Consider the following 14,916-nt stretch of genomic DNA (forward strand, 5'->3'; position numbering starts at 1 on the left):
ACCACTTTGGCGAAAATTTATTTTCGCCAAATCGGCTTTCGCCAAACTGTCTGTCAATCGTTTTTTTAGCTGGTCTAAATTTTAAAATGTGCAACAATTTTAGCTTACCTATACACCCTTAGTGCATTAAAATCTGAATTTTAAAATTATAACACAGTTGTGGTATTTGCAAAAAATGCTTCTATTTTTAGACCTTGGGATCGTCTTTGAGCTATCTCTGCTGGATTTACCCTGCGACCTTATCAACTGCTAAACCTGTCGAAGGAGGTCATGACGAGAATGGTAACCCAATCCACGTTGGACGTACGGGCGATCAAGAGGTTAGAAAATAACGCTAAAATTCATGCCAAACCAGCAAATATAAATATATTAAGGGTTTCCAGGAATCGATTTATACTTGGAATTAGCTGCAACTCACTATTTCCAGTTTGAAATAGTTCGCAACCCTTTTTTTATCACATTGCTAATCAATTATGACAAAAATTACTTTCTGTTAAAAAACATTTAATAAATATCGTTAATCTTCTTTCAGATTCTTGGAGCATTTTATCCATCCCGTGGAGAATTGGTGACCACTTCCAACGGTCACACAATCGTTGAAAGAAACCCAAAAAACATCAATATCCTTGTGTGGAGCTGGTCTGTCTTTCCGAACTGCGGCTGGTAAATCGTAGTTTTTTCATGGCTCGCCTAGGCCACATATTTTTCATAGAATAATAGTTTTATCCAATGTAGTAAAACCAGTTTCAATAAAAAATATATGTAAACGTCTTATTTACAATTTCACTAACACAGCCTGCATGATTTATCATTATCACGTCTGCAACAATCACCAGATAAATTGAATAAAACAGACAAAGTCCTTTTGCTAAGAATTTGCACACTGGATTTTCAAAATGTCTCGCAATTAACTAAATTGTTTTTTTTTACGAAAAATGATAAATTATTTTTGTTTTCATAAAATTAGCCCACGATTTTACGTTGCATTACGTTTATTAATCACAGCTCGGGCATTCAATTCTTATTTACTTTATTCTCAACATTTTCTTAAATACTGTCCTAAATTCTGGCATCCTTGCTGCATACACGATTGGATTAATGCATGAATTAGCCAGGCCGAAAATAGCCGAAAACATGTACAAATACGGGGACGGTTTGACCCCACCGAATGACAAGACGTCATAAAGAGAAAGTGCATTCCATGGTAGCCAACAAAATATGAACGCTCCAGAAATTATGACCACGGTTTGAGCAGTTCGCCTCTCTCGAGCGATCAAGTTTGCCTTCCCCGTGTCAGCAATAGGGTTAGTCTGATGTCCATTTTCGAAAGAAGTTGATACAGAAAACTGGCCCAATTTCGGATTTCCGATCGCTTAAAACATTCAATATTCGTTATGAAAATCATAATAAAAATTTCAATTTCTTGCTGGTGTCATCCTACTTATTTACATATTATTGCTCACCACCATCTGAAGAGGACTCTGTCACACCGGAAAATTCCTTCCCTGCCAACGTGTCCCTTTTATTTCTCAACTTTCCTTTAATCTCCGTGTACACTTGGTAGTAAATCCTTCCCATAAAAATAGCCGGAAACCAGAACGAGGCCCCACAATAATGCGCCACCCAGTATGGAATCTTCCTAGAGACGCAGTGCTTCTCTGCCGTGGGGTCTTTGGAGATGTGTTCCCAATCGAGAATCACTGGAATGGTCACCCACAAACCGATGGTCCAAATCAGCACCAACTTCTCCCTCACTGACCGCATCGACTTCCGCTGAATGTAGGTGATTCCCTCGGTCACGGTGCGATACCGGTCGATGGCAATGGCGACGAGGTGGAAGGCTGTTATGGAATACATGGCGAAACACAGGACGAGCCAGAAGCGACAGGTGGGCAGCCCCCAGATCCACATTTGGACGTAGGAGTAGTGAATCGTGGGGGGAAAGGCGAGCAGGCCGGTGAGCAGGTCGGCGGACGCGAGGGAGACGAGGTAGGCGTTGGACGGGGTGCGGAGGGGGGTGTGGAAAATGTAGCCCAAAATGACGAGCAGGTTTCCCACGATGGTGAGAGTGACGAGGGGGAGGGAGACGAGGAGGAGGAAAATCTTGAAAGCTACGTCACCCATGTGTTCGAGAGATTTTTGGTAATGTTGAGTAGTGTGTGTTTGACAGAAGTTGGAATTAAATTACATGAAAAGTCGATATGTTGCAAAATATGAATAAGATGATATTGGAATTGGCCAATGTAACAACAGGAAATTGATTTGGGGTTAGTTTGGTGGTGAGTAATTAATTAAATGTACATGATTCTGGAACTCAATGTGGGTGATATTTTTAATGTTCATGCATGTATTACATACACTCGGGTATGAAAAGATAATTTCCATATTTGCTATTTATAAAGTTGAGTATTATTTTCTGGTTTAGAATGACGCAAATTACATGAAACACTGGTGAGGATCATGTGCCATGTTCCGTTATAGATTTCGCATTTATTTTTCATGTATCTAACAGCAATATAAAAAGTGAGCAAGTGCCTATTTGTATTCATATTTTTAAATACATGTACATATCATGCAAAGCACTTAAAATATAAATATTTTATTTAAGTGGTGAGTTATTGTAGATAAGTAAATTTAATAGTTATTAAGCTAATGTGTAAGTAATTATCTATCTATATTGAAATAAACACTTGTTATTAAATACATAAATCTGATACATTATTAAATGTGAAGTATCATATGTAATTGCGGGTCTACATCATGGAAAGTTTGCTGTGATAATTATGCGGCATAATTGATGCATGCAAATAGAACAAACACTAACTAATATAAATTAAATGCATTTGTGCATTTTTAAATGAATTTGCTATTTTCGAACCACGCGAAAATCCAAGCCGTCCTTTTTGACGAAAACTTCTCTGCACTTGAAATCCTTGGTGACGATAATGTTCCCCAATCCATTTTCCCCATCCTTAAGTTTCTTTGCATTGGATATGGCTATATTTTTATAATAGACACTCGGCAGGATAACCCTGAGGGGTCGGAGTGATCTCAACCTCCTCAATTTTCCCCCATACCGAAACGTGCCAACTCTCAAATTGTACACATTCACTCGAACGGATGGAATCAGAATTTGCATCGCCAATTTCGCCATATCTAATCCTTCCTCCGACTCTGGCACGTTTCTCAGCAGGATATTATGCGCTCCAGGAAATTTTTTAGTCTTATTCGTTTTCACGGTTCGTCTCTTTTTCGTCGCCAAAGCCGCCACTCGGCGTTGGTGGCGTTTGCTCTTCCTATTATGCATCTTCAACTTCCAGACGCGATTGTACCACGTGGAGCAAATTTTGCACTCCCACTTTTTCTCGTCGACGTGATCCAAGGCGATGTGATCCTCCATGGCTCTCTTCCTCTTAAACCGCATCAGGCAGAATTTACATTGATGTGGTTTAAAAACTCCATCCGCCGGATGAATTTCCACCATGTGTCGATTAAGTGATTTCTGGCTGGCGAGAACTTTTCGACATATGTCACTCGACGGAGCGGTCTGTAAGTTTGTATTTATCCCATGCCGACATCTTTCCAAAGTGGGCCTTGTCCTGGTGTTGTTTAAGGGATGAGAATCTCTTAAAAGTGGGGTTTGGTTGGGGGCAGAGGTCACAGGAGAATGGGCGATCGTCCACGTGGACGATTTTGTGCAGATTTAAGGCTCGACGAGAACCTCGTTCCAATCCGCATTCATCGCATTTATAAGTTTTCCTGGATTTGGAATACTTTCCGCAGTCGGGTTCGTGAGCTTCGCAGGTTTCCAAGGTTCTGAATCCTTTGTCGCAGTAGGCACAAAAATATTTTTGGCGAGGTGAACATTTTTGCGGGGTGGGAGAGGGTGATAATGGTTCTGGCTTGATTTTGACGTCTTGTGATAAGCTAGTTACTTGTGTGATTTGAGGAACATTTTCCCAGTTATCATCTTGGAATTCAAGAATTTGGAGGAATGGTTCCTCCACTTTGATGGTGGACGTGCAGATCGTCACGTTGTCAGTGGTGGGTTCTGAGCTAGTATCATCTAACTCTTGACGTGGATGTGGTTCAAGTTGTGAATCAATCATAATAATATCGGTGGATTCTTCTACTGGTGTCGTCGTTGTTGTTTCGTATGTATTTTTTCTTCGCTTTTGTTGAGGACCAAGTTTCCATCTAGTGTGGTCATCATCTTTTTGAATCTCAGCAGTTTTTAATATTTGTTCCTTAGCTTTAGTTTTGCATTGGCGTTGTGGTCGTGTGCTTATCTCTGGGAGGGAATTTGACTGGTCAGGTGGGTCTGATTTAATCTCAGATTCTTCACTACTCTCCTCACTCTCCAGCACTTTCCTTTTTCTACCTCGATTGTCATTAGCTTTGATTGTTTTTTGCATGGGTGAGGACACATTTTTCTCCCCGCTTTCCTCCCTCATCTTGTGGGTCAATGACTTCCTGTGACGACAAAGGTGGCCTGACGTAGAGAACTTGACGTCGCAGAGGGTGCATTCAAACTTCCGAACTTTGTCGTGCACGCTGTTCACATGCATTTTTAACAGCCTTTCGCGACCAAATTCTTTTCCGCAGATGGGACACTTTCGTTTTGCATATTCTCGGTGGTTGGATAAGATGTGTTGCGTTAAAGTTGTTTTCACCTTGAATTTTCTTCCACACTCTTTGCAATCAAAGGTGGGGAGAGGTTTGGAGGAGTGTTTTTGTTCAAGATGCGCCTGTAAAAATTCGGTGTAAATTTGCATAAGTTAAAAACAATTTTCGTAAATTCTATGTCAAAATCTGCAGTGAAAAGTTGATTTAAAAGTAATTTTGTTAGTTGTTGTACAATTAGTTGTTATAATTGACCTACATACCTTTAGATTTTCTGGCCTCGTAAACTCAAATCCGCACTCGGCGCAGGGAAATTTTTTTGAACGATGGGTTTCCCGAATGTGTCGCCAAAAGGCTTTTTTGTCCTTGGAAATCCTTCCACATTTCACACATTTTAGGGGATCCGTTTCAGAGTGGTAGGATTTATTATGGTCATCGAAGGACGTCTGATTAGGAAAGCTCTGGAGACCGCAGAATTTGCAGATTAACTCTTTGCTTGTGTGCTTCTGAGAGTGGTGGACTTTAAAGTAAGCGATGGAAATGAAGGGTTCGCTGCAAAGGGGACATTGAATTTTTCCTTCTGCTGTCTTTGTCACGACAATTTTGTCCCCGAGGGTCAGCTCAACGGTCACTGTGGATTCCGAGTCGGCCATGGTCACTGAAAGCACAAAGGTCAAACGTGATGTGTGGAATATAAAAAAATTGCAAATATTTTTAGTTTTTGCCCTGTAAGAATTATTGAGTACTCATTATATAGGGTTATTTTTAAAATATAAGGGTATGGAATATATTAATATGACTTCGACTTCTGCAAAGTCAGTATAAAAATTAGCACATGAGAAAAATGCTAACGAAGTGCTATATTAGGTGGTTTAGATTATGTAAAAGTTGTGTGTCTAACTAATAACTGCATATGCACATATTGTCGAGGCAGTATAATTAAAACCATTTTTACATAAGAATGCATGTAAAAATGGTTTTAATTATAGTGCCTCGAGTCGAGGCCCTCGACTCATAATTGTGTATTTAAATATGTACTTAATAGATATATGTAGCTCATGCAAATATATTTGAAAATATCTTACTTAATTAAGAACTTTTTAATTAATCACGTACCTTTAACCTAGAAATTGTTTTTTAAAATGTATGTATGTATATGTATTTTCGTGGGCAGTAGTCGGTTGGGAAGGTGTGCAATTATCTAAAGGAGAGATGAGTCAATTAGATCACACTGAATTGGAAAACTTAATTGTACACACATATGTACGTATATTAAATATTCAGAAATGAATACACTGCACAATGTGCAGTGTACAATGTACGTATTGGACTCTGTACATTGGATATGTACTGTGCATATGTATGTATACATATGTGCATGTACTTGTATAATACAAGTTGTATTACTGATGTATGCACACTTTGTGATACATCTGGTCTATATGTGACATACAGTATGTGTCAAATCATCCTTGTGCAGATCTTAATAAGCCACATTGAACTTAATTATAAACCTATGAACAAACTTCGAAACACAATTTAGCTTTCTTAAACTTACCAAAAAATAATTTTAAATAAATAATTACTTATTTATTAACGAATGCAGTAATATAAATGTACATAGATACGCACATACGCAGAGTATGTATGTATGTACATCAATATTCGGAGCACGTGGTGGTTGCACATGAGTTTATAATTTTCAACCCGCTCTAACATGGATGGAGACAAACTCCTTTGTTCATTAAATTATTCATTCATCGACTTGCATTTAGTGCCATGTTTCATGCTTTTTGTCTCCTGCTGCATAATTGTCGTATTATGTAGCATGACGGAATATGAGCACGAAATTAGTGATCTCGGGATCAAACCATGCATACTTTTTAATATGAGTTGTAAAAACATTTGTCATAGGGTAGCATACTTCCTGAGTGTGTGCATAAAGAAGGTGGGATAAAGCTCCTCAAGTTGCAGTTAATCAATTTACTTTTTGAGCAAGATACATAACACATTTCCTAAATGCAGATACAGGTTTGCCGAAACTTGGAATATTTGTGTTAGGTCATTCTTGTTAGGAGAGGCTCAAGGTCTACTTGACCTTGAGCCTCAAGGTCAAGGTAAATACTAAGGTATTATAAATTTCACCAAGTGTACTGGTTGCTAAATATTCATTTTGAAGTTCCTTATTAGTATATATTATGTATCTAAAGATTCAATTATCTCATTAATGAAGTTACTATATGTATATGTACACTAATGTGTATGCTGTATACTGCATACATTTTTTAAATACAAGTATTTACATATATCCCACTCCTAAACATGTCGGCTAAGGTTGGTTGGAACCTCTAAATTTTGCACAGTTCAGGAGTAGGAATTATTGTGCGGGTCCCCTCATTTGCATAAATCTCATTATGCCCGCTTTCGACGGTATACTCTGTCACTCGTTAACCCTTAGCCGAGGAGAAATGGTAACTATGTTTGGCGTTGCTGCGGGGCGTTTCGATGACCACAATTGTGATCATTCGATAAGCCAAAAAATAATTAAAATCTGACAAGTTCTAAATCTGGAAACCTTTATTATATGAGTTGCTTAGATTCGGGACGATTTTATAAATGCTCAATTCGGGAGAACGGCAAAACACGTTAGGAGAAAATTAACTGCGGGACAACGTCAATAAATATAATATTTAAAATGATGAGTATTAAAATTTAAGTGTAACATTGTAAAGCAAAGCTGCATGATAATTTTAGAGTTATCAACTATGACTGTGGTGCAAAATTATGACTATGCAAAACTACTCAAGACATTTGTAAAATAGAGCTATTGGTCCCAAACCACACATGTTTGTGGATCTGCATAAGGGTTCTTTTAACTTGGATCAAGAGTTCTGACTAACTATGTGAATTCATTTTGTGTATTTTAATTTTTAAATGCAGCCAAGACCTCAATCTAGACGAGGAGATCAATTTGATAATTTATGAGTTTGATAGAAGGTGTATATAACCCTTTATTTCTTGGCGACGCTGGTTTTACCTCGCATTTTGTATCTTAAATAATCCCCTGTACCTTTATAAATTATCTGGGATAGTTGGTGTACTAACCTAAATATATGTCGAGCTTTTGGGAAAACCCGAAACTTATTTCTCCTACTAGTTTTTCATCAACGTTGAAATTTAGCAAAAATGAACATGTCCTGGCAAAACCAAGATTACATGAGACGGGTGTGGTTTGGCCTCAATAACTTTCCGTTATAAATTTCTTGAATAGTTTTAGCAGTTAGTAAACCAGAGTCAAAAATTTTACATGCAACCCATCCTATGCAAAGCAGTGGCGAAGTTGCATGAAAATGACCTAGTGTTACCACGGACGATTCTGATCCAAGGCCCTAATAATTTTAGTTTTTAGTGCCAACGTGTTTTGCCGTTTCCCGAATCAGCTAAATAATTTTTACCACGGAAATATCCGTTGTCCCGCACCTGACATGGAAACGTGAAAACGTGAAAAGCCGTTGACCCCGAAGGCAGAGACTTTTTTGTGAACGGCTTTTCACGGTCGCCCGAATTAAAGCAAAAACTCTAAAACGTTTTTAAACGGTCTCCCATGGCTAAGGGTTAATGTGTCGAAATATGTAAATGAGGCAATACGCCATATTAATTACAGAGTACTTGTGTATGTACAAATACACATGTACATAATTATCGGACGGACAGACAAAAAGTTAAGCTACATAAATGTATTTGTCATTGCATTAACCATTACCACAAACAAATTATTTTTGGGAAATGACTAAATTTGAAACACAAACATAAACTAAATTTCCACAATTTACAATCAATTAGTACTTAGCTATGCATTTATACCACTAATTGATTGCACATATTTAGATAAAAAATACATATCAAACAGAGGAAAAATGCGAAAACCCTGTTACCCAATATTGATTCAGTTGTCCAAAATTGTATCCTCATAGAGTTGTCTATTATTGAAATAGATTTGCGTATCTCTCAAATAAAAAAAAATACTTTGCACTATTTTTTTCACGTCTCCAATGTTTCATAAAATTCCGATAAAATATTTCTTTTGCATTTTAATCTCATTATTATTATTTATTAATAATGACAACCTCAACTTTTACTAGAATAATTTCCTGCCCTAAATTCGCCTTTACTATCGGATTCGTTCTAGCCATCACGATTATAATAATTTCCTGGTACAAAACATCTCAAAAAATTGCTGATAATACTCATCAATATTGTTCACAACCATTAAAATCTCCATCCTACTACCAATCCTACATCCAAGCTGAGATTGACTTCCGGTCCAGGTTTTTACAAAAGTTGAAGCCATTTTTACAAGGTGCAAGCAGCCCGTGGCGGAATAATTGGGGGATCTACTTTTGGGACGCGTTCATCCCGACGATGACCTGTCCCCACTTTCTGTCCCGTGTTGGTGGACCGGCCGGTGGCGGGAAATGGGTTTGTGGATTTGAATTGTATACCAGTTACGAACAAATATCTTTACAAGATGGTGGCTTTTTGGATGTTCCATGTGTCCTATATTCCTTCGGAGTTGGTCCAGATTCCAGTTTCGAAGCGGAATTCTTATCCAGGACGAACTGTTCCGTGCACATGTTTGATCACACGATAGGAGCTCCTGCGGAGGGGCCGGGATCTCGACTTCCTCCTGGAATGGAACATCGTTGGACTTTTGAAAATAAGGGGCTCGGAAATAAAGAAAGTCATGACGGGATTCAAACTTTGGGTCACGTCATGCGAACTTATGGTCACAAATGGATTGATTTTCTCAAAGTGGATATCGAATGGTCGGAGTACTCGGCGTTTAACCAGATAATGGAGGAATTTGAAATATTTCCGTTTGGACAACTCAACCTGGAAATACATTTACAAGCTCGAGGCGATTATTTTTTTTAGAACAAGTTATTAAAATAAATGTCATAAAATCGAAAAAAATGTACCATATTATGATTCTAGATTTTAATGATACCGCGGACATGGAAGAATTCCGCGAGTTTTCAAAATGGTGGAATGGACTAATTGACCACGGACTGAGGGCGTTCACGTGGGAAGTTAATCATCATCCGACAGTAATTGCTCTTGCAAGAAAACCTTTCGCTGTTGAATATAGTTTTATAAATGTTAAAAGAAATCCTAAGCTCTTATTGGTGGAATAAAGCACGCATAATTTGCAGAAAGTACGGGTTTAAGTGTTGTATTATTAAATTAAAATAAATATACTCACTTGATCAAATTATTTATCAGCCGGATTTATCCAATCTTATTAAATGAGTTGTGATAAAATGACAGAAATTGTTTCAATTATTACCCATTCTGACCGACACTTAATCAACTTTTTATTAGAAACATCATCAGAAATTCAGAAACACAACTTTTGTTAAACTCCATAACCTTTTATGCACATTTAAATGAGTATGGTTACATACATGGCTAACTACATTCTGCAACTAGTTTATCAATCACATTTCGGGCCTTTTTGTAAAGATTGTCCGCATAGAAGTGTGCCAAGTAGTCCAACGACTGCGGTATCTTATAGCAGGTGTGATTATCTTTGCAGTGATAGAATCTCCGATAATGGTGAACATATGCTATTTCCGGGTCTATTTCAAACTCTGTCCTGTCGTCAACCGCTTTGTCCAAGAAGTGAACACCTGGCTCAAGCACACGCCATGGCATTGTGATCAGTTTTGATCTAGATCAGTATACATAATTGAAGCATTAAGAGTGACTAATTCCAAAATATTTATTTCTAAGATTTATTATTAAGAATTGAGGTCTTACCTAATTTTGGACGGATACAGGTCGCGTTGTCGAATAACGTATTTATACACTATTAAGTCTTCCAGCTCGAAGGAATCTTTGTAAATATCTTTCTTTACGTCTGACAAGTTGCTAAAATCAAAGTCAAAAATTGCACTGCGAAATTTATACTGCGCAAGAGACCCATTTCTTGGTTGACTGGACCACTCATTGTCCATTAAAGTAACCAGATCAAAAAAATCACTGGCATAAACATAGTTGGGGATGATTAACTCGTCAAAATCGACCAGCACGAGATACTTTGTCACTCCCCTGTATCTCAGGAGGCAGTCGTTCTGTTGGGCAAGTTGACCATTTACATGGAGCTGTAAGTGATCCTTAATTGGGACGGTCCAGTTCAGGATGGTTATTCCTGTTTCTAAGAAAACAATAAGAAGAACGTCAGTATAATTAATACTTTCCTACGCCTTACATAAGGTGTAGGAGTGAGCGTGTACACTCTTAGAAATCCAGTATTACAATAATAGCAAAGTGGCATTGATAGGTAATACAGTGTAGTAGTACTTCAGTATTAAAGTGTTACCATACCGGTAGCACGTTTTTACGGATCGGTATAATTTTAATACCAACCGGTAGCAATTTTATTACCGGGAAATCAATGCCTCCATGACTATACCAGATTTATAATAGCGTATTTACATATGTACCTTGATTAACGGCAGCAGATTTCATCACGCACGAGACTCTTGGCCCGATTGACATATTGTAGAAAGTGAAATGAGTAACGCCCATGTTTTTATAGAACTCCATCCATTGGATAAATTCTGCCACGTTGTCATAATCGAACGTGGGTTGGACACAAACCGAAAAAGTGTGCGGTTCTTTCTCGCTCTTGGCTGGGGGGAGATTTATCGGTAAAAGGTTGGAGAAGCCATGAGAACTATTATGATGCGGAAATGGTGATATGGAAACGTATTTAAGAGTCCGGAACAGGTTGACTTCGGGTTTGCAAAGGATGTAAGCTGCACTAAATATAAATTCGGAAAACGTACTAACAATGCAGGCTCAAACTGCCGCAAACCATGTTCAACCCATACTGATTTCTAAACTTTGGCGTAGAGGGCTGAAATTTTGCATGCAGGTAGCCAATGATCTGAACGTACCTAAATTAGCATTTAATTCGAAAAAATTGTCAACCTGCTCTACCCGAGAGGGTAGCCCATAACCTACACCGATTTATAAAACTTGGAATGAAAGGCTGGAAGTTGACATGAAGATTGCGAATGAACTGAACCCAACTCAATTGGCGGTGATAGGACAAATATGTAACCGACATTTATGTAAAGATATTTATGTAAACGGCATTTATGCTACCCGACAAATATGTAACCCGACAAATATGTAACCCGACGAATATGTAAGCGACCAATATGCAAACGACAAATATGCAACAAATAGGATTTCGTCTATATATTTCGGATTAGTCAATCGTATTTTCAAAACGGTATATCCAAATTGAAACTCTCAGGAAAAATAAAATCCCAACAAAAATATAAATCTTAGTAAGAATACAAACTACTTGTCCGACAGCTTTGCGGTGCCAGATCTAGGGTGTCATACAATCTCGAGCTATTTTACCAACACATTCCCTTCACCCCGGTTGACAAATTTTTAACTTGATTTCATATCACTAGTTTGCACCTTGATTTGAACCATAAAAGAGAATTTCAACTAAGTTTATTAACTTGAATAATCAAAACATAATTTTCAAAATTAAATACACCCTTGCTTCCAAGTAATTAATTACCAAATTTTCAGCTATCAACGACAAGTTCAACGAAAATTTGACACAAAGTACAACAGTCTTGTCCAATACCCACCTATATGACCCCTGTCTGTCAACCGGTTAACCGATTTTAATCAAGTACATTAAACTTAATTCCTAATTTTAATTTATTTTTTATCACTCTTTGAATTTGTCTTTTGAAAATTCGCGAAATCCTATTTGTTGCATATCTGTCGTTTGCATATTAGTCGCTTACATATTCGTCGGGTTACATATCTGTCGGGTAGCATAAATGTCGTTTACATAAACGTCGATTACATATTTGGCTTTACATATTTGCCACCAGTCCAATTGGCTATTAATTTGTAAAATAAATTGTCAACCTGATCTACCCGATAGCCGATCAAGCTAAAAGATTTTTGCTTTAAAGTCATCCTGATGCCAGATTGCAGCTGCAATGAGATTTAAGAAATCGGTGTGGGTTAACCTATATGTAATGTGCCTCAGATTCAAAAATCTTGAAACACTATCCCAACTTAAATGCTTTGAGGTCATTGGCAATCTTCATGCCAAATTTCAGTTTCATAGGACAACCTTTGGAAATTGGTGTGGGTTACCCCATCGGGTCCTTCTGGTTGAAATTTTGTCACCTTTACTCCAAGTAAAATTTATTGAGGTCATTGGCAATCTTCATGCCAATTTTTGCCGATTTTCAAATTCGTACGGCCTAGGGATGCTTCTACATATGATATTTAATAATTTGTTTTACAGTCAACACTACTTAAATGAGCCCCACCGACCAACAACTTGACCAATCACACCCATCATCGAAATCCTCCTAACTTTAGATCAGAAGACGAAGTGTGCAAAATTCCAAGTCGATAGCCTGGGTTTGAACAGAGTTATCCTGCGCAATGACAGACAGACGAACGGACAGACAGTGACACACAACAAGTACTAGATTTAGAGGGCCTAAATCCAGTACCAAATTTGGGCCTTATATATTTGTCAGGATGTATTTCCCGATCGTCCGTATAAAGATAAAATTCGGTATGCAGATTGCGAATGATCTCGATGCAACTAAATTGGGGTTAAATTGAAAATATTGTCAACCTGCCCTACCCGATGAGGTAACCCATGACCCACACCGATTTCTTAAATTTAGCCTAGAATGCTGAAATTTGGCATGCAGATAGCCAATGATCTGAACGTAAGTAAATTAGCATTTAATTTGAAAAAAAATTTCACCCTACCCTATCCGAGAGGGTAGAACACAACCCATACTGATTTCTAGACTTTGGCGTAGAGGGCTGAAATTTTGAATGCAGAGAGCGAATGATCTGAACGCACCTATATTAGCATTTAATTTGAAAAGAATTGTAACCCTGCCCTGCCCGAGAGCGTAGCCCATAACCCACACCGATTTATAAAACAGAGTCTTTTTTATCATTTCAGTTTGAATGACCATCCCTTTGGAAACAACATTTATCTGTCTTGGGACATTTGTGCAAAATTCAAAATGTCATGTGCAAAAATGTGCAAAATTCATGGCGTTATGGGCGTCGCAAATCGCGAAAACGCTCGGTTGCTACCGCAAGGCATAGGCAGGTTTCGCTTGAAAGCCAAGCGTGTCACGAACTCACTCTAAATAACGCTCTGAATTTTGCGCATCTGCCAAGTGTCCCAAGACAGATAAATGTTATTTCTAAAAGGTTGGTCTTTCCAATTGAGATAGTCAAAAAAAATCTGGGTTGAACATTGTAGGTTTAGAATTTTCATTTCAAATACTTGTTAACAATCTGCTAACCTGTAGGGTAAATAGCTCTGTGGATTTTTCGTGGCACTAATAATACCTTCAAATACCCCGACAGGTTGTAGTTCACCATCGAAGATGTGACAGTGTAATTTCTGTTTAGAAAGCAATGGTGTGACAGCAATTATCCGTAAAACGTTCCTATGGATTGATTATACAATATTTATGTAATCCAAATTTTAGAAATTCATTGGAAATGTGCGAACTTGTAGATATCCAGGTGAGCCGAGTATACGAAATACTTTGGTTTGTAGGTGTCATTACTGAATTCGGCGAATTTGGTTTCTCTAATTTCCTGCCAGTCCGAATGGAGGGTTTCGATACGTATATTCGAACTATGCCAGACGAGACTGGGAATATCATCCCCTTGTCTGAATAAAATCGTGAAAATCGTAACAATTGTACTTGCACAGAGGAGAAAGGTAAATTTCATGAAACAGTTTACTGAATAGGTGGGAACACGAGGCATCAAGAAATTCCTCATCACAACATTTGACTGAAGTTAAGTCGCAGTCCATTGGAAATTTTATTATGCACTTATTTACAAAAACGAAATGATCTAATTTAACATTAAATTAATTTAATTAATTAATAAATTAATTAATTAATAATTATTAATTAATTAATAATTAATAATAATATTATTAATAATAATATTAATAATAATTAATAATTATTAATTAATAAATTAATTTAATTAATTTAACATTAATTATCACATGCTGAAAAGTTTATATTTATCAGCAAAATTGATGTACCTAGATGATATTGGCCAAAGTGTAACAATTAACCTAATTATTACAAATTATTAAGATGGCCCTTGCTTTAATTATCTATGTATGGCAGTATGTCTAATTGAACATTTGGGTGTATATGTGTGTATGTATTAGGTGGT

General features: G+C 37.4%; 4 protein-coding genes across 4 annotated transcripts; 1 reads left to right on the top strand and 3 right to left on the bottom strand.

Annotated features, from left to right (window-relative positions):
• Positions 1 to 969: 969 nt before the first annotated feature.
• Positions 970 to 2,191, bottom strand: LOC110849862 (tyramine receptor 1). Its single transcript, XM_022097326.2, has 2 exons — positions 1,464 to 2,191; positions 970 to 1,372 (listed from the first exon to the last, which is right to left on the bottom strand). The coding sequence occupies exons 1-2, from the start codon at positions 2,122 to 2,124 to the stop codon at positions 1,026 to 1,028; spliced, it is 1,008 nt and encodes a 335-aa protein (XP_021953018.1). The 5' UTR covers positions 2,125 to 2,191; the 3' UTR covers positions 970 to 1,025.
• Positions 2,192 to 2,583: 392 nt separating this feature from the next.
• LOC110850380 (gastrula zinc finger protein xFG20-1) lies at positions 2,584 to 5,911 on the bottom strand. Its single transcript, XM_022097814.2, has 3 exons — positions 5,740 to 5,911; positions 4,887 to 5,281; positions 2,584 to 4,748 (listed from the first exon to the last, which is right to left on the bottom strand). The coding sequence occupies exons 2-3, from the start codon at positions 5,274 to 5,276 to the stop codon at positions 3,531 to 3,533; spliced, it is 1,608 nt and encodes a 535-aa protein (XP_021953506.1). The 5' UTR covers positions 5,277 to 5,281; positions 5,740 to 5,911; the 3' UTR covers positions 2,584 to 3,530.
• A 2,720-nt stretch (positions 5,912 to 8,631) lies between these two features.
• Positions 8,632 to 9,835, top strand: LOC110850221. Its single transcript, XM_022097688.2, has 2 exons — positions 8,632 to 9,541; positions 9,619 to 9,835. The coding sequence occupies exons 1-2, from the start codon at positions 8,743 to 8,745 to the stop codon at positions 9,816 to 9,818; spliced, it is 999 nt and encodes a 332-aa protein (XP_021953380.2). The 5' UTR covers positions 8,632 to 8,742; the 3' UTR covers positions 9,819 to 9,835.
• Positions 9,836 to 9,973: 138 nt separating this feature from the next.
• On the bottom strand, positions 9,974 to 14,570 carry LOC110850381. Its single transcript, XM_022097815.2, has 5 exons — positions 14,228 to 14,570; positions 14,016 to 14,162; positions 11,130 to 11,449; positions 10,444 to 10,840; positions 9,974 to 10,354 (listed from the first exon to the last, which is right to left on the bottom strand). Exons 1-5 carry the CDS (start codon positions 14,503 to 14,505, stop codon positions 10,093 to 10,095), a joined length of 1,404 nt encoding a protein of 467 aa, XP_021953507.2. The 5' UTR covers positions 14,506 to 14,570; the 3' UTR covers positions 9,974 to 10,092.
• Positions 14,571 to 14,916: the final 346 nt, after the last annotated feature.

Source organism: Folsomia candida, unplaced genomic scaffold (genome assembly GCF_002217175.1).
Source record: "Folsomia candida strain VU population unplaced genomic scaffold, ASM221717v1 Fcan01_Sc005, whole genome shotgun sequence".
Lineage (NCBI taxonomy): Eukaryota > Metazoa > Arthropoda > Collembola > Entomobryomorpha > Isotomidae > Folsomia > Folsomia candida.